At 42.3% G+C, this 19276-nt stretch overlaps 1 protein-coding gene across 3 annotated transcripts in view; it reads right to left on the bottom strand.

Annotated features, from left to right (window-relative positions):
* Nucleotides 1-926: 926 nt before the first annotated feature.
* Nucleotides 927-19276, bottom strand: part of dscaml1 (Down syndrome cell adhesion molecule like 1) — a 106022-nt gene continuing 87672 nt past the window's right edge. The window contains exons 22-35 of one of the 3 annotated variants that reach the window (XM_086125028.1): nucleotides 17815-17968; nucleotides 15068-15185; nucleotides 14824-14987; nucleotides 14620-14718; nucleotides 13656-13844; nucleotides 12365-12493; nucleotides 12120-12278; nucleotides 11843-11998; nucleotides 10725-10755; nucleotides 10490-10608; nucleotides 10211-10363; nucleotides 9816-10010; nucleotides 8748-9056; nucleotides 927-8248 (exon numbers count right to left, since the gene is read on the bottom strand). In XM_086125028.1, coding sequence (XP_085981154.1) covers nucleotides 7677-8248; nucleotides 8748-9056; nucleotides 9816-10010; nucleotides 10211-10363; nucleotides 10490-10608; nucleotides 10725-10755; nucleotides 11843-11998; nucleotides 12120-12278; nucleotides 12365-12493; nucleotides 13656-13844; nucleotides 14620-14718; nucleotides 14824-14987; nucleotides 15068-15185; nucleotides 17815-17968 — 2547 coding nt within the window. In that variant the 3' untranslated portion in view covers nucleotides 927-7676. Of the gene's footprint in view, nucleotides 8249-8747; nucleotides 9057-9815; nucleotides 10011-10210; nucleotides 10364-10489; nucleotides 10609-10724; nucleotides 10756-11842; nucleotides 11999-12119; nucleotides 12279-12364; nucleotides 12494-13655; nucleotides 13845-14619; nucleotides 14988-15067; nucleotides 15186-17814; nucleotides 17969-19276 lie in introns of all 3 variants that reach the window. The other 2 variants (XM_086125026.1, XM_086125027.1) reach the window with 2 other exon arrangements.

Raw genomic sequence — 19276 nt, 5'->3', positions numbered from 1 at the left:
CTTAAAACGCCTTGCTATACATGGTCGTTATTCTGGGCAAAAAACGCCTTATGAAACATGGCCATTATTTTCGGCAAAAAACGTTTTTCTCATTGAATAACGCCTTACTGTTCATGGTCCTTTCTTTTGGCTAAAAACGGCTTACTATACATGGTCGTTTTTTTTCAGCTAAAAACGCCTTACTATAAAGCACTTTAAAACGGTACGTGTGAGTTACGATAGTTAACAGGCTGCAAAAGTGCATCACATGTCTCAGTTTCAGGCTGTTTCTCATCATGGCGTGTGTGTGTGTGTGTGTGTGTGTGTGTGTGTGTGAGCGCGCGCACGCCGGTACAAGTAGATCCCGGTTAGTTGATCGAAAAGTAGATCTTCGGTCCAAAAAGTTTGGGCACCCCTGGTATACATGGTCGTTTTTCCTGCAAAAAACGCCTTACTATACTGTGTTATCAATTTGATCAATCAAATAAATATAAGTAAGATCAAAAGAATACAGGATGATAGTACAGTAGATCGGTTATTAATTAGATGTAGTGAAAATGTTACCTCTTTTCTTGGGGAAAAAAAAGGTCTTAACCGAGCAATTAAATTTTCTCGAACACTCAGTCTTTTTTTTCTTTCAACAAAATTCTACTTTATGTTAATAAAATGGAATTTAATATACCCGTTTTATTCTTGTGTGATATTATATATTCTGTTCTCCTAACTCCTCATAATTTGTAAAATAACCATTAATGCTATTTAATTATTGCCCTTTTAAAATATACATAAAAAAACTAAAATTTAATTATATAAGTAGTATATAATAAGTGTCTGTCTGGTTAGCGCATTTCTTTTCTTCCAACTTTCTGTGAATTGTGATGGCAAACCCGCAGGTAAATCACAACATGAATCTGCAATGTGAAAATAAAAGAATCGTCTCCTCACAGTTCATAAAAAGATAGCTTTATTGCACAAGGTGTTCAGTATTTATTTATTTTTTTACATTTTCATAGAAAAAGAAAATGTTGATTTCAACACAAGCAATTGCAAATCAAATCAAACGTTAGCTTGCAAAATTAATATTAAGGAACAAGCGCTGTCTTTTGAAAGTGTTTTCATGACCCCTTGTTTCAGCATTTGCCACTTTGCACCCAGCAGAATGTTCGCAACATGCAAATGCTTCTGTCCTCAAGTGGGATTCCAACTTCAACGAAACAAAAACCAAAGGAGACAATGCGACAAAAGGTCCCGTAAAAGAAGAAATCATATTTAAATTGTGCACGGCCCACCCTGATTTGCTTCAATAAATCAAGATAAAGCAGTTTCTCTATAACTTTTTTTAAAATACTTTTTCATCAAGTCCATTTGTTTCATTACAATAACTTCACTTTAAAGTTTACATTGTGCCCTGGTATCTAGTGATGTTGAAAATAGTACTCATTTATACAAAAACACTTTCCTATGTACACAGGGTTTCTATTGATGGAATGAAACGATGTCAGACTGTATAGCAGTGGGAAGGAGGTCTCTCTCATTGGTTAAGCCAAACATTTCAGGGGGATGCCAAGTTTACACCTCAAATTGGTCAGGTCAAAGTTCAAATTGTGTCCCTCGTGTGAAATATCCACCCTGTAACATGCATGTGTCAGGAGAATAAAACATGTCAAGGCCACGGTTGAGAGGAAAATGGAAGAAAAGCGTCAAAAGCGATTCCTGCAGTCGATTACAGTGGTCCCTCGTGATATTGCGGTTGACCTTTTGCGGACTCGCTATATTGACGATTTTTTTTTTCCGAGTGCAATTTTGCATGCTGTTTTTGTACAGCGTAGGAATCCGCATTGCATCCGGCATCCTGAATGGCTGAAGTACCATCGACACCATGCTATGTATCCTGCACAGTAAACAATTCATAATAATAATAATAATAATAGTAATAATACGGTCTACTTATTTTTCTTGCAAAGGTTTGAACTTTAATCAAGAGAGAAATGTGAGAAAATGTTAACGGTGAGGTTTACAGCCTTAAAACAGTATCATAATTGTATTTTTCATTTTAAAGTAACCCTGTGATAAACGAGGGACCACTGTAAATGGAACTTTTCTCAAGCCACTGTAGGGAAAAATGTATTAGAAATGAGCTTCATGAATATTTTCATCAAATTTGGCCAATCATGCAGCAGTTCAGTGATAAAACTTCCATAGGCCATTACAAATGGATCATGGAGTTTTTCTTGTTGGAGCGATATGAAAAGATTTTACCAGCAGATGGTGTACAACAGTAATCCAGATTCCATAAAGTTTGCTTCCAAAACGGCGACATCAGTGCCTCTCAAATTTTTGACACCAAGCTCCACCTCGAAAAAAAAAATCCCTCGCTCTCCAGGTAGCCCACCATCACGAATGGAATGACGGTAGTTATTTGCTTTTTATTTCTAAAGAGTATATGCAATGCAACATAATGCAGAATTTTAACATTAACATTGCGCTCCATTAGAAGAAAAGAAACCCCCCCGATAATTTAATGACGTAAAATGTATGACACGGTATTAAAAACAAAAAGAATTAAAAACAAGTTTTAAAGATTAAATGCAAATGTATTGTACTCACAGGTTAAATACAACTGAACACCACCGAAGAAATGCACTGTACTGGATTAAAAAATAAATAATAATCATAATTTAAATTCATTATTTCTTTCTTCAACCACGAGAGGGAGTCCTCATACCACGAGTGCATGTACTGAGAACTACCGGGCTACAGGAATAAATAAAAATAAAAATAAATCATTTTTTAAAGTAGCGCTTCAATGTTTTGTAAGGCAAATTTTATTGATTCATTTGGGGAGTTGGGGGTGGGATCAAGGAACAAAATAAAATAATAAAAATAAACTAATTTAAACAAATATGGGAAACACTGTACATCAATGGTGACCATCCTTTTTTTTTGTTTGTGTACCCCAAAGCTTTTTGTCATTACCGCATTACACACATGTTGTGATTCTCCCAAGGTAGAATGTAACACAACTGATTACCAAATGGAACTCTTTTTTTTTTTTCTCCTCAACATGAACATTTAACTCTAAGGCAGTGTCTTCTTTTTAACTCTTAAGCTATGAATTAAAATAAAATGAAAAATAAACCTGCCTTCGTTGTATATAACTCTTTTATTTAGGACAAAAACTTGCTCGTTTGAATAAAGTTACCTTTAAACGGGCGCTTAAACTTTCAACATAAGGAACAATACACTGAGCAAGAATAGTATTCAGACCCATAATAATTGAAGTTTCACTTTCTTTTCATCCGTCATTTGAGCTTTAATGAGACACTTGAGTTGACATGCGCCTGTTGTGCTTTTTGGCTCAGCTGTTCCGCACAGATTTTTCATCTGGGAAATATATTTTTCAAGATTTCCACGTGTCCCCTGTAATGTGCTCATGTACGTACCCCTGGTTGGGAAACACGGCTGTAAATGTTTCATTGGACACCGACAATCCATCGTATAGTACAATGACTGTATTAAAAGATGAAGTTATGGTTCAGTTATGAATCTAAGAGGGCAGACTTTCCCATAAGAGACGTCGGATTTACTTTGAGCAAACTGACATAAGATCAGTGTCTCGTGGCAACTTGACCGGTCGCGCAAGTTTAGCCACAACCCTCCAATACGCGTGTGATAGAAAAGTAAACAGGCCAGCTACAGTTACAGTTTTCTGCGAAACGTACATGACGAAGTGGAAATGTAAAGGCCAAAATAGTCGAGTTGGGCGTGATGGCATCAAGTCGGTGAACACAACTTTCAAAGGAACAATTCAACAAATTACAACAGACTCACTCACTTACTATCGGGTGGATATAAAAGTCTACAAACCTCTATTCAAATGCCAGGCTTTTGTGATATAAAAAAATGATAAGGAAATAAACAATGTGACCTATAACCATCCATCCATCCATCAATTTTTTAATCTGTTTATCCTCACAAAGGTCGCCGGAGTCTATCCCAGCTGTCTTCGGGCAGTAGGCAGGGGACACCCTGAACCGGTTGCCAGCACACGGAGACGAACAACCATTCACACTCACACCTAGGGACAATTTGGAGTATTCAATCAGCCTGCCATGCATGTTTTTGGAATGTGGGAGGAGAAAAGTACCCGGAGAAAATCGACACTGGATCCCCGGGCCGCCACATTTATTATCATATTCCGAATTTGCACTTGAATGGTAAAAGGGGTAAAACAAAAAGAATTGAGGGGCTGGGGGGAGGTATCATGGTCATCAATCATGCCCCCCACTCACATGTACTCGCTCTCGTCTTGTCAGACATTCATTGTTGTAATTGGGTCTTGCCAGGTTACCTCTCACCAGTGCAACTGAATGATGGGGGTGTCACAAAAAACTTGGCATTTGAACAAAGGTGTCGACATTTTCCATCCAGCGTATGCTCTGCTCTTGTTTTCACACATTTTCATTGTTTCTCAACACTGAGCTCACCACACACGGTTTGTTTTCCACGTCGCAACACAATCTCACACCACGACCTGACTGTGCTTTGTCTTCCAAGCCGCGTCCACGTGCAGCCTGAATCGCAAAGGAGGAGAGACAGAAGGCAGCGCCTCAACATCCTTCCATTTTTTTCCCCCTCTCGGCTGGGACACTTGTGCTACCCGTTAAAGTCACTCGCATCTTTGTCATTTCTTTCTTTTCTCTTTCGGAGCGATTGTCATGTGATCTTTTCGAATATATTTTCAATTTGAACGGCTTTAATAGCTATTTTTCTTCTCAATAGTCATATATTTACTATATATTTGAATAGAAATTTATATATGTACATATATATCAATATATATATATATATATTTTTTAAAACAAACATATACATCTTTTTCTATTGCGAGAGTCCTGATCTTGGTTACGTTTGATCATTGCAAAACATTTGGAGCAACTCTATGTTAAAATGTTTTATTTGATCTTAATCCTAATTGATTCTTTATTATGGGATTATGCTTTGGCGGGAATAAATTGTGACAAACTCAAAAGTCAAATAAAGAGGTACAGCACCATGCATAAAGCTAAACTAATACACGGCGGCGTCGTCTCTTTTGTGTTGGCTAACTCAGCATTCCATGGCTGTGTTCAGAATCATTCGCTCATTCGCCGCTTCCTCATCGCTAAACAATGTTCCTCCCATATTCTCTCATTTAGAAGGGAATCCTATCCTCAAACCAAAACTTTTATCGTAAATACAGGAAGTATTGCTTTGGCGCCATCTTGTGGCATCTTGGTGCCAAGAAAGTATGTTGAGGTGTGGGGACGAACTTTTATTATTTCAGGCCATAGCCAAAAGTAGAGATTCGCTAATAGTTCATGCTATCTATAGCCAATGGTATTATTATTTTTATTATTATTATTATTATTAGCGTTACATTTTATAGTTGGGGTAATCAAATACACTCATTCTTTAAATGTAAAATGTGACATACAAACCACAATTCCAAGAAAGTTGCTACGCGAGTAAAATGTATTGTAAATAAAAACTAAATACAATGACTTCCTTTTCAACCTTCAATTGACCACACTACAAAGACCAGATATTTATTGTAAACGAATGAACATGATTGTTTTTCTTTTGGGGGGAGGGGGGTTATCTCGTTTTGGATTTGGTGGCATGCAACACATTAAAAAATGCTGGGGCAGGAGCAAAAGAGTGGTAAAGTTGAGGAATGCTAAAAATACATTTTTAAAAAAAAAACACCTGTTTGGAAAAGCTGGTTATGGTCTGTCGAGTCCGCACCAATTTTTTTTTTTCGAAATTATGGTTGTGCCCTCCAGATCAAAGAGGAAAAGGACCATCGAGATTTACATCAGCAGAATATTCAAAAGCCACGGAGGATCTGTGATAGTGTAATGGTGTGTTAGTGCCCATGGCATGGGTAACTTGCATACTTGCGAAAATACCATGAATGCTGAAAGGTACACATTGAGGTTTTGAAGCAATATTATGCTGGCATTCAAGCAACATCTTGTTCAGGGATGTCAGTGCTTACTTCAGAAAAGACTATGCCAAACCACATTCCGCACGTGTTAGAAACAGTGCGGCTTCATAGTCAATGAGTGTTAGCACTAGACTGGCCTGCCGGCAGTCAAGACCTGTCTCCCATTGGAAATGGGTGCGACAATATGAAGCGTAAAACACAACAAAAGAGACCGTGGACAGTTGGGCAACTGAAGTTGTTGCACATCAAGCAAGAATTGGAAAGAATTCCACCGACAAAGCCTCAATATTGAGCATTGTCAGTTCCCACTGACTTATTGGGTGTTGTTAAAAGGAAAGGTGATGTAACAGTGGTAAAGATACCCTGTCCCTGCTATTTTGGAACATGTTGCAGGCGTCAAATGTAAAATAAGCGGATGTTACGGAAAAACAAAACAATCAAGTTGATCAGTTTTTTAACATGAAATATCTGTCTTTGTTATGTACTCAATTCACTATAGGGCATTGTATTCTGTTCTGGTTTATGTTTTACACAACATCCCAACATCTTTGGAATTGTGCTTTGAAATAAACTCGAGCACTCATTTTTGTCATAATTTTGTTTGGTGCTGTATCTTGAGGTTTTATGCATCTTGGCTTAATGAGGGGTCGGGAAACACTGGTTAACGGGATAATCTATACTCACTACGTATTTGACAGCACTACAAAATGGTGAGCTGATTAAAAAGGGAGCGATTTGGGAACACAGCCCAATTGTCTGTCTGCTCTACATATTTGCGAAGCACAGTGAGCCTGTATGGATATGACGTCAGGGGATGTGAACGAAAGGATTCCTTGTAAAATAACCACAGCACTGACAAATGATTGTGGCTCCTTGATGAACCATACGAGTTACTTGTTAAGCCTTGCCTTTCTTTCAATTGCAAACAATATCATCATTAAAAAATAAATTCAAAATGCAGCTTCCTCAATACAAAATGGACTGTGGGTTTTAGTGTTTGGACGCTTCAGCATACAGATTGACTTTGAAAAAGGTCCGCCGTTGTTGTGTGCCTGCCACACGTGCACATGTACCGTATATATTTACACATATACACCCACAAGCGCGCACAGCATAGGTTTGAGAATCTGCACATGTGAGATTATATTTCAGGGATTTGTAATCGCCAGGAATGAGTATTCCCTCGCTGGCAAGTTTCTTGTAGGTTCCAGGATACATGTATGCAAAAGACATTTCATGGCGCAATCGCCATCAAATCGGGTGGCGAATGCATAACAGTAAAAGCATCCCGCTGTGGTGCAATGCTGTGATAAGAGTTCCTTTGCACCTAAAACATAACCGGCATGAAATTCAAGCAACCACCTCTTTCAGCCCATGAAGAGGATTTTGTGCATACGTTGGATGGCGGGGGGGGGGGGGGGGGGTGTCAATGAGCGGGGGTCAAAGCCGACAAATAAATGATACGTGTTTTGACAAGTGGTGTCTTAAAGAGATGTGGGAGAAACACAAACAGGCCGAAAGAAAGGCAACCCACCGTGCTGTGGAGACCGCCCAACTCCTCCATACTGCAGTGTTCATGGGAGCCCCAGCAGCCCCCTTCGGCCCGACATAGCACAGGCACCTACGGGTGAGGAGCCGGGGGGGGTTGGTGTTTTCTTCACCCCACATTTGGCCGCTAATTTTTTTAGTTAGCCGCCACAATGTCAGGCTACACCAGTGTGTACGACTTAGAGTAGGCCCCGGCGCCCCCATCCCTCTGCTTCTGTAGTCTGCCTAGGCCTGATGAGCTGCTCTCCAAAAGAGAGTCTCTGGAACCTCCCATCTTAGAGGAAGAGGAGGAGGAGGCGCCACCAGGCGTGCCTCCTGTGGCCCCCACAGCCCCACCGGAGGATGATGACGACCCGGCGGCAGCGGCGGCGGTAGTTGCCGCCGCCGCCGCCGCGCTCTGGGCCCCCGTGGCCGAGGAGCCCGGCATGGTGACAGTCCTCTGGGGAAGGGTGGAGCTGCTAGAGCTGGCGGACATGCCTCCACCTCCAGAAGCTCCTCCGGCAGACGTCCCGGAAGACGTGAGGTTGGACAGGCCAGAGTGGCCCATGGTTAGGGCCTGCTGCTTTGTGGAGTCCATAGTCATATGACGGCCCTGGGTGTGGTACGTACGCTGGGCCAGGCCGCGGATGGAGGCTTCGCGCGGGGGGACCACTGGGCATGGGTCATGATGGTCGGACTGCTTTCGAAAGAAGGGGTCTGACTTCATGTAGAGGGGGATGTTGCAGTAGTCACCTGAAGGGGGCAAGTCAAGCAAAAATTGAAAAAAGTCAAACTGATGGCTCCATGAGGCGTCATGAAGCGTGTTGACAAATGACACACTGTGTTGATTCTCTCTCTCTCTCTCTCTCGGCAACTCAGTTCGCAAACATTGTGGTTCTGTTAAAAAAAATAATAGCACTAAAAAATAATAGCGCTAAGCTAGCTGGCCTTCGTAAGTTACAAAAAGCGCCTGTTTTGAAACTACAATTTCATTTTTAGTCTATCTGTTCAGTTCTCAGTTTGACAGCAAACTTTCACTGCCGTAGTGGTAGCAATAAACAGCTTGAAGCCTCTTTTTGGAAGAATTGGTTTACCATTGACCAAACTACAGCTTATGTTACACTTGCTTGCTGGTGAAGTAAGTGGAGTTTCCTGCCGCCATGTAGTGTTAATATATAAAATTTTAACTTAAGGCACTTGCAATCCAAGATATCACTGTAATTATTTTTACTTTTTAAAGAAAAAGACTTACTCTTGGCGCGGTGCGGGATGGGCACGGCTACATTCTTGCCGCGATCATAGTCCTGGGGCTTGGGCGGGGAGGCGGTGAAGCGGCAGATGCCGGGCTCTGATGGCGTGCTCATGGACGTCATGCTGTCGGCGTTGTCGTTGGTGCCTGTGGTCATCTGGTCGGACGAGCTGTCGGAGATGAAGCACTCGGTGATCTCGAATTTGGCGTGCTGCAGGTGCTCCTCCAGCTTGGCGTGCTCGTACGCCCTGGCCAACTCCTCGTAGGTGGATGAGGCGCTCTCCGTCGACACCATGCTGTTACGACCCTTATCTGTGGAAATGAAGTAACTACAGCGTCACAAAAATATCTGGCCGCTGCATTCATGAAATAGTTTTGAACTTTTTGAATAATTCGATGCATCTAAATATGTGGCAACAGTTTTTGTTCCAGCATAAATGTCAGGGTCCTTGGTTTATATGTCAGAGTATTAGGCGTCTAAGAGTGCTGCATCAATGTGAAAATGAAATCACAGATATCAACATTTTCCCCTCGGTATGCAGGTGCCACAGAGTGACAAGGGGTGGCCTTGGCCACCTCTGGCCACCCTGTAGCGCCACCCTTGCCAGCATTTTCTGAGAATATTACATGACATCGTCATCAAATTTGAGATACAAAATGGTCCTAAATGACGACCTGCTTCAGCCCGCCCAAATACTTCAACCCAATCTACTGGGCAAAGAATAATTTGATCAAAATCCACAGCTACCCAGTGAGTGGGTTGAAACCCCCCCCCCCCCCCCCCCAAAACAAACAAAAAACCCCCACATTTTTTACTGCATAGAGAAGGCCAAATTAATTCCATTTGGAAAGGTTATTGTGCATTTCACTGAAATTTCACTCGAGAGCGCAAAATCGTTAAGGTGACACAAATAATGTGTGGCTGCCTTTCCAGCAGCTCCTATATTTTGTTGTTCTTCTTCTTCCTTTCATAATTTTGCTGCTGTGAATTGGGAATTTCTCCATAATAAAGGATATGTTAATCTTAAATGGTGCCGCGTAGTGGTAGTTCACTGTCGTCCGTGTGCCAACCTGTGTCCTGCGAGAGGCTGGCGCTGTAGCTGTCGCTCTCAGTGACGGTGATACCGTGTTGCGAGCTGACCGTGCGCCAGTCCGAGGCGAGAATGCGGGCCGGCGTGGAAGCCTGACACTTGGTCAGAGTCCACTGACTGGAGTAGCGGTTCCTGATGCTGTGGGCGGATTTGACGGTCTTCCTCGAAACCGGATCTGGCGGGTGAACGTAGAGGACGTTCCAAGTCAGGGACCGACATTGGCCAAACGAGACACTTAAGAGACTTCTGGTGGGGGTTCAGCAAACCAGGAAGACATGTGGGTCATATCGACACTTGCATTATCACTCACTGCTTCAGTTAGTTCAAGTTTGTCTCAGACGGTGAGAAGGCCCAACGAGGAGAAGGATCACTTACTGGTTCCTGGTCTGATGTCTGACATGTCAATCAAAGGACCAGTGTTCTGGATGAGAGCAGGGTGGTGAACGGACACACCTGCGCAGAAGCTTTGCGGGTTCCCGGTCTGATTGAACTCCGTGTCGGTCACAGGTATGGTGGCCTTGTCCTCGCCTGTCCGAGAGGCAGTAAACGGCTTCGATAAGCGAGTCCTGTGTTTATTATTCCTGTGACATGCTCACAGATGCAAGCACAACAACACTCTGTCTCTCTCGCTCGCTCTTTCTGCCTTCCTCTCACCGATCTGCTTGATGCCCTCTTTGTCTTCGATCAGCAGCTGCACTCTCGGGATGTCGATGTGCAAGCGCGGGCCCTGAGGCGGCCCCTTCACCGGGGTGTCAAAGCTTCGGTTGTTTTTACTGCTCCGCACACACACGGACAAACATTCACAGTGTTGGGATTGGACCATAACGTTCGGGTTATGCGTGTGCATTTGGGAGGATGATAAAGACCAAGAGTCGAAGTTATAGCTTACCTGATGAGCATCTCTGCCAGGCTTTTGGCATCTAGGAAGAAAAACACATTATTATATTTCCCCCCCCCCAGTTATAGATATAAAGGATTTGTTATTTTGGGGGGAAAAAACAAAACAAAACAAAAGCTTGCTAAAATGAAACTTTACTTTGAAATGTGGTCGTCCTTGAAAAATGTTATGATGGTTATGCGTTATCTCAACAACAACAACAACAAATCCAAATTCACACTTTAGCCATGACTAGGCCACATGAACCTGTCTGAAAAAAAAAAAAAAAGAATTTCACATGTCACACAGTACATAGGAGGTTGCATCATGCAGGTCCTCTGCAGGCAATGGGAAGACAAAAATCAAGTTCACTTATTTATTTTTCTATGTATCTTGGTACAGTCCTGTTACCCAAAGTATTTCATCGATGTAATTTGTTTATAGCGCTTTTTTTTTGGACTTACTGTAATGGGTTTAGTGTGGAGGTGTTATGTGGCTACATTGAACATATTTGCTAATTCTGTACTAAAAACTCACTTCTGGTACTTTCAGTCCAGTTATTTAAATGAGGAGTTTCAATACAATAAAAAAAAAAAAAAGACCTAAATAAAGTTGCCTATGATGGGCCAATTCCTAATTTGACTCGTTTAATTACCAGATTTAGAGTTGAGGAAAGAATAGTAAGATTGTGTTGAGGGAGTTACAACAAACAAATGGCCCAGAAGCTACTAGAGATGTTCAAAGGGGCTTTTTGCATAAAATTGAATTTGCTAAATGTGGAATTTGTATTTTATGGGGGTTAACTTTGATTTTAGCCTCTCTGTCACGACACGCATAGCAAACCGATTACATTTGAAGTTTCACCCCTCGAGAGAATGTTGACATTGAGAGTTCATGTGGGAGGAGGAGTGTCTTAAAATGGGAGGGTAGTGGAATTAAACAAATTCTACACACGAAGCTGTAACAAACAACACAAAACGAAGAAAACAAACAAACAAAAAAAACCCTCCTTGGCAGAGGTAAAACTGCATTCCAAAATCTGTTTGAAGTCAGCTCCCGCTTCAGGCTGTTTTGTTCTTATTGCCAACTCATCACACTCGCACGTCCTACTAGTTTCCTTCTCTTCTCACCTCGCAGTCGCTTCAGCCTCTTTTCTTTACGCTTCTTGCGGACGATGAAGAGGAGCGCCACGCCAAGAGTGACCAGGATCACTGGACAGCCGATCGAAAACAGTTTCTTGACGTCGTCATTCTTTTCCAAGGGGGACTTGATGGGGGGAATTGTGCCTGAGCAAAAAAAAAATATAAATAAAAATTTTGATTAAAAAAAAAAGAAAAAGCAGGGATGACGATCAAGTCGGACAGTATGATGTTCAAGTGACATCAATGACGCAGGCCATCAACTCACTGCCGTCGTAATCCAGTGTTGCAAACTGGGAGCTCTGGTTGCCACAGCCAGCACTGTTACAGGCTTTCATCTTCAGCTCGTACCAGGTGGCCTCTCGCAGCTCAGCCAGGAACACTTCTTTGGTGGCATTGGTGCGCACATTCTGCCATGCCCACGTACCTGGAGCGATGCGGCCACATTAAGGCATTCACTGTGACATTTTGAAAATGTTTTAAATTTTGGCCACAAGGATGGAATTGGCTCACCTTTCGGGCGAAACTCAAGTGTCACAGCACCAATCGGACAGCCGCCGCTGGCCCAGCCTTGCAGATTGAGGCGGGCGTGACTGGAGTTAATGTGAGTGAAAACGGGTTGGTCCTTGTTGAACTGGGGCTCTGGAAATCACCATGATCACAGTTATTGACAGATTCTGGGTAGTCGGGCTGAACGATTTTGAAAGACATCTCATTGCCATATTTACGTCTCAACATTAATTGCGCCAGTCAGCTGGGATAGGCTCCAGCACTCTCGCGCAACCCTGTTTGGGATAAGCGGTGTTGAAAATGGATCGATGGATGGATAAGTATTTTGGTTTTATATGTTAGGCTTACGCTAAAATAAAGGCAACAGAACTGTGAATTAATAGGGAGGAGTTATCTACTTCAATTAGAGTTGTTCACTTTCTAAATACTTGAACTTGCAGTCTTTAAAGTGTTCACTATGACATTTTCACAAAATTCTACCAAACAAGTGTGCTGACAGGGTGGACATTTTTGGCTAACATGATTCAGTTAGCAAGTTGACGGTGTGTGACTATTTAACACAAACAATACTTTTGTAACATCCAAACGTTTTTTTTTGCTGTCTCAGGTGATATTTCATGATGACAGAGGGGACATGTTAAGCTTGGCAAAATCCAGCTACAGACATATGATCAAAATTACAAAACATGCTACTGTTTTAGCTTCTACTGTTGAAAGACAAAAATGCTGGTCGCAGTGCCATTTAAAAACTTCAGAGTGTTTCTTAAAGGGCAGTTACCCTTTAATGACAGGGTGGACAGAAATTTCAAGGACACATGCAAAATGTTAAACATGACCGTGAAAACAAAAAATACATTTTAGTTTAATAAAATGACAACCATGTTGAATAAATAATTACGGTAGGTTTCCTTTTTATCACTTATTACATACAGCATAGTCCGCAACTCACTTTTATCCAATGGGGAAAAAAATGCACAGAATGAAGTAAATTTCATAAGACTTCATTATATTGATATGTGTGCAAAAGTTCGGCCATTTATAATAAGACTTTGGAGTTTCACTAATTGTAATGATGCCTGAGCAGGACACCTAAACACTTTATAGTGATGTTCACTCAAACTTATTTGAGGTATTGTATCCCGCAGATGGCATTTTTCTAGTTTCAGTCCATCAAGATGAAATGTGGCTTTTTTTTTTTTTTGGACAGAGCTTCTCTATTGGTCATAAGTAGAAAGAATGGCTGACTAGTACACAGTTGAATCATTTTTTCGCTGTTCTTTGAGGCATGTCTCACCTCGGCCATGGGTCTTGGCCTCAATGATTTCGCTGATGCGTCCCGCTCCGACGCTGTTCTTTGCCGCCAGCTTGACTTTGTACCAGGTGCCGCAGCGTAGGTTGTCCAATTTAAAGGAGCGCTCGGTGGAGCTGATGAAAACATCTTTCCACTCCTCTGTGTTGTCCACAGAGTACTGCAGCACAAAACCTGCGCACGGAGCACACAAAGTCTCGCATCCATCCATTACACTCATCACTTCCAAACTAACTGAGCATCCTTGGCTTTCATTTCATCAAGTGATAAACACGGGTACGTCTACCTTCCACTAGGTGGCAGTATTAGTCTGTTGACCCCAAACAAAGCTCAGTTTGAAGGACAGCCTAATTTTCCGAGGTTACTTTAAAACCTCAAGAGTGGGATACTACTCTGAGAAACTTTGCTAATGAGGGTAAGGAATGTTTATTTATTTATGTTTTTAAATACATAACATGAAATCAGCTGCAATTGGCTGGCAACTGATTCAGGGTGTCCCCCGCCTACTGCCCGAAGACGGCTGGGATAGGCTCCAGCACCCCCCGCGACCCTAGTGAGGATCAAGCGGTTCGGAAAATGGATGGATGGAAATCAGCTGCATAGAAGAGAAAACCTCTTCTGACCTCTCTGGTTAATATTTGTGTATGTCCACCTTAAACACTTTTTGTACTTGTTTACCTTTATTTTTCATACTGAATTCTTTAGTCTACATGCATTGGGTTAATTTGTTGATCTATTAAGTATATACACTTACTAGACACTCACTTCAGTGTGTCTGCTCAAATGAACAAAATCCAATATGTTTCCTTTACAGTACAACGATAAAAATAGTTTTTTTTTCAGTTATAAGATCTCGCTCTATCAACCTTACGGTCAAGCTATTAACACAATTTCCAACAAATTTGATCAAATTTGATATTAGATGAAGAAAAACACTGTATATTCATACCTCGAATAGAGCTTCCGCCGTTATCTCCTGGTATCCAGGCCAGAGTGATGGAGGAAGTGGAGGTAGTGGACACAGTGAGCCGAGGCTGATCTGGGGGAACTGAACAGAAGACATACACAACAAATGCAGCATATCCATAAAGTTTGGCATTAAACTGCTCCCTCCACCAAGAATAAACAGCAGCCGATGCTGTCAGTTTGCCACCTTGCACTAAAAGATTGACGATGATGGTGTCAAAGCCCAGCGTGTTGGTGGCCGTGCAGGTGTAGTAGCCAGAATCTTCAGCTTTGACAGTGCGCAGCACCAGCGTGCCATTAGCCATGATCAGACGTTGTCCATCCAGAGACACCGGGATGGCTGCGTTCTCACTACCCGAGACCAACACATCACATTTTACACCACTGTTTGAATTTAGGCACCAATGACTCAATTCTGTGTCATTTCTCACCTGTCTTTGGTCCATTTTATGGTTGGTGTTGGTTCGCCTACGGAGTTGCAAGGCAGCCGTACCTCTTTCATCCATGGAGTGGTCACCGTACCCCCAAATGATAGGATCTTAGCAGGGGCTGATTGAATATGGAAAAGAAGACATGAAGACTCTGGGCTCCATTTTCATACACACTGGCACATCTTGATTTTCATGCATGGGCAGGCATGTTTGTGTTGGGCATTCCGGCGGACCTAGTGTGTATTTTATTACACACCCCCTGCGCACCTGACAATTTGGTGACTGAAAGTAGAATATACTTTCGAACAGCTCAGAATAGGTCTAAATTGCGGCGCAGGTTGTGTAACGTAATTTTGGTGAATTTGGTTGAGGTGCAGGCCCACAGATTTTGCGCTCCACTCATACGTGTGGTGGATTGTATTTCATTCATAAATAGAACAACAGCTAACAGCTTGCATCTGACCCGCTGAATAATTGTAGAAAACAATTAATTGGATTTTTAAAACACCCTCCGGTCACAGCTGTGCAGGGAAATATGTGTGTGTGTGTGTGTGTGTGTGTGTGTGTGGTGGGGAGACCGGGGGTTGGGGGGCAAAAAATGTATGCACGTCTCCTGCACTGAATTTAAAGGAATTAAAAAGGAGCCGCTTCCATTGGCTGCGGAAGAGGGTCGGCTGCATTCCCTCCTACAATGGCACACACACCGTCTTCTAACTGCACTCGTCTACAATTACCAAAAGCATGAAAACCGCCCATACGGACAGTTAGACTGCACTTTAAGCTAGATTTGCGCTGGGCATCAAAATTGGGCCTTATGTATGGAAGGACAAGACACTTGCAATTAAAGCCTCAAAGGCAACTGAACTGCCACACCGTGCACAGGGTTCTGCAAGTTCTGATGATGTTGCTGATTTAACAGCCAATCAAAAATGCCATGGTGTATCACATGACCTTTTAATTACATTTCTGGATACAGAGTGATAGCCAGTATATTGTGTTGTCAAAAATACTTAACTATGTGTACCTGCAGCTAAGTAGCAAACTGTGGAGAGTCTCCGTAGCTGAAGTGCATGACTACAGTCACAGAATGGGGCGATCATTGCCAAGAGCTGGTCAAATATCTAAATTCATTTCTTTATTTCTTATATGTTTCCTCTCTTTGTCTTATTTAAAGTTGCAGCATTCAGCGGTAATCCGTCTCTTCCTTGACAACCACGCTATGTTTGTGGTTCAATTAAAAAATAAAAAACAATAAAGTATGTAGCGTCTCAAAACGTTATTACCCAGTGAGAAAAGCAGGGATTGCAATTTTTCCATTGCTACGCGTTTGTAGGTATGTGAACATCAGTCGCCAGGTGAGTGGGTGTAAGTCAACATCTGTCATTTGTTCGGTGTGAAGCAGGCCTAAATCAGGGGTGTACCAACTTTTCTGCCCAAAGATCACATTCGATTTTTCCATTGGACAGATGGGCAATGTCATTTATCGACGAGGGATTAAAAAAAAAAAAGTTTATGTAAAATACTTGACAGTTTATTCTCCTGATAAAATCATATAAATATTTGAGGTCAAGGCAATTGCGTAATTCTTCCACCCCAAACACATTTCATCTTTCTGGAACTTGCTTGGTGCATAGTCATGTTAGAACTCCAAAAAAGGTTCTTTTCTAAATTGTTCCCAGTTGGAAGCACAGAAACAGATGAAAATAAGTCCCCCTCGACTGTGATGGCTGAAACCTTGTGCTAAACCGTAACAAATGACATTGCCCAGCAAAGTACAATATGAATAATACAGGCCGTGACAAAGAATGAGCCCAGAGGATATAATGGGGAAAAAAAATCCATCCAATCAGGGGCCTCGTCACCCTTCCACTTGTTTTCTCTGGCTAGGCTTCTTAACGCCAGCACTCTAGGACACTTATATTTGGTTAAATGAAGTATTGAGTGGGCAAGCCTGCGGAGGGTCCATTTACAACTGCCAATCTCTCTCTCTCACACCCACACACACACCCACCCACCCACCCACCCACCCACCCACCCACCCACCCACCCACACACACACACACACACACACACACACACACACACACACACACACACACACACACACACACACACACACACACACACACACACACAAGCAAATCTTTACACCAAGGAGTCACCAAAACAAAAAAAGCAACACCAAAAGACAGTATTTATTCATTCCAACTCCAGTGTTGTTGCTCGCCTTTTAATCCAGTGGCTATTGATTTAACTGGGCTCTTCATTGTCTGGTGTGTTAGTTAAGATTTCTCCCCGTCATGCCATTTTCTCTTAGCCCTATGCAGCCCCTCAATCACCTCCCTCGGTTTAGAGCACTTTATCTGGTGCCCTCTGAACCTAGAAATCAATAGAGCACCATGCTATGCTGCATGAAAACAGGCAGTTATACCAGACATTGAGGGAAAGTGCGGTGGAGGAAAAAAAAATGATTGCAGGGAATGTGACTCAGCTCTCTGAGGTGTTGCTCAATGGTAGGCTGCTTTTATTCAAAGCTGCTGTGTGTGACTTGAATTTGACCGGTGGGACCTTTCTTTAAAAATAAAAATAAAAACATTTTAATAGAAAAGCAGCTTTAAGGAAGTAAGCCCCATTGATATTGAGTGCCATATTTTGCTGGATAGTACACTGAAGAGCTACTCTTCAGCCCTGTGGGCAAGTCAAGTCATCTAACATCCAAAACCCGTTTTTACACAGTGGGACCTCACCCTTGGCGGCGGGCTCAACGGTGACCTTGTCGCTGAAGTTTCCGCGTCCTGCAGTGGTGACGGCTGCAGCCCAGATCAAGTATTGCTGCCTGTGGTTGAGGTGGCTTATGCGGTAGAAGACGAGCTCCGGGTTGGCTTCATACTCACTGGGCATCTGAGTGGACGGGAGAGGAAAGGACACAGGGAGGACGTAAGACAAATACAATCAGCTCAACACAACATTAAGTCCTTTGTACAAAGTACACCGACACAAACTGAAGCAATAATTGGAATAGTGACATTGTTGTGTTTACTTCATGCTGCACCACTCCAGTCCAATAGGGGGCAGTAATGCACATTACAAGTGGATGGCAACCAGCAGGACCATGTTTTTTTAAGCAGTTTCAATCCCCGCATTTCATGGGTAACTGACTTTTAATATGCACTTTTGTTATTTATTATTTAGTTGTTTAGTTTATTTAGTTTATAATATTTAATAATTGCATGTTACATATTTAGTTTTGACGATCACATAAAACAAGTGTGGTTGTCTCAGTGAAAGAGGAGTGCATACAGGTTCACTGCTGCCCTTCCTGAAAGTAACTAACGTGATTTTAAATGTATGTTTATGGTCATAGAAATAAAATAGCACAAAATCACAGTTGGTGGCGTTTTACTGCTCTCCAAAATATAAGAACAGCTCTTCACATGATATTTCAGTTGTACACCACTTTGACTTCCAACACATCCAGTGATCGATAAATGATACACTGATGCTCTTAGAATGTGGTCAGTATGTAATGCTATATATGTATATACTGTATATTTTGAGAAAGATGCAGGTGTAGGGTTAAACAATTACTAAATTATAAAAGGTGTTGTATTTTGCCTGGAGTGGTTATAGTTCATGTTTTTATTTTTTTTCTGAAAGAGACAAGCAGCCCATTTAATGTTGGCATGGTAACAAAATCAGTGAGTAAAATCCAGGGGATTTCCAACACTGGGTCAGACTGTCATTTTACAAGAGAGGCAGAAGTAATGTGAAGGACTCAGTGAACATCAGTTTAATGCAAAGCAGGCCCTCAAGTCTCCCCCTCAAATCAAACATGAGGTGGGTCGTGGAAGGTGTAGGCTTTTTTGGGGGGGGGGGGGTGGAGGGGACAGGAGGGGGGGACAAAACCTGACAAATCTGTGTATGTGGTGGCTGGGGGGGAGGGTAGGGGGAGCAAGGCTGGAAGGGAGGAAAGGAGGGCAAGTGCTCCCAAGGCAGTGTGATAACAGTGGAAGACAATGGGGAGAAAGAGTCGATGATATCTTCAACACTCATGAGTCCAATCTACGGCAGCCGCAACAAACACAGAAAGTAACAGAAAACACACACACACACACACACACACACACACACACACTCACAGCATACACACAAACACACACACACACACAGCATACACATACATGACCTGGAGCTGGATGTTTAATTGCA

Source organism: Hippocampus guttulatus, chromosome 12 (assembly GCF_054856545.1).
Source record: "Hippocampus guttulatus isolate MCC_2025c chromosome 12, RoL_Hgut_1.0, whole genome shotgun sequence".
Classification (NCBI taxonomy): domain Eukaryota; kingdom Metazoa; phylum Chordata; class Actinopteri; order Syngnathiformes; family Syngnathidae; genus Hippocampus; species Hippocampus guttulatus.
Note: the sequence above shows the minus strand (reverse complement) of the source record. Positions and strands in the feature narration are given on the sequence as shown.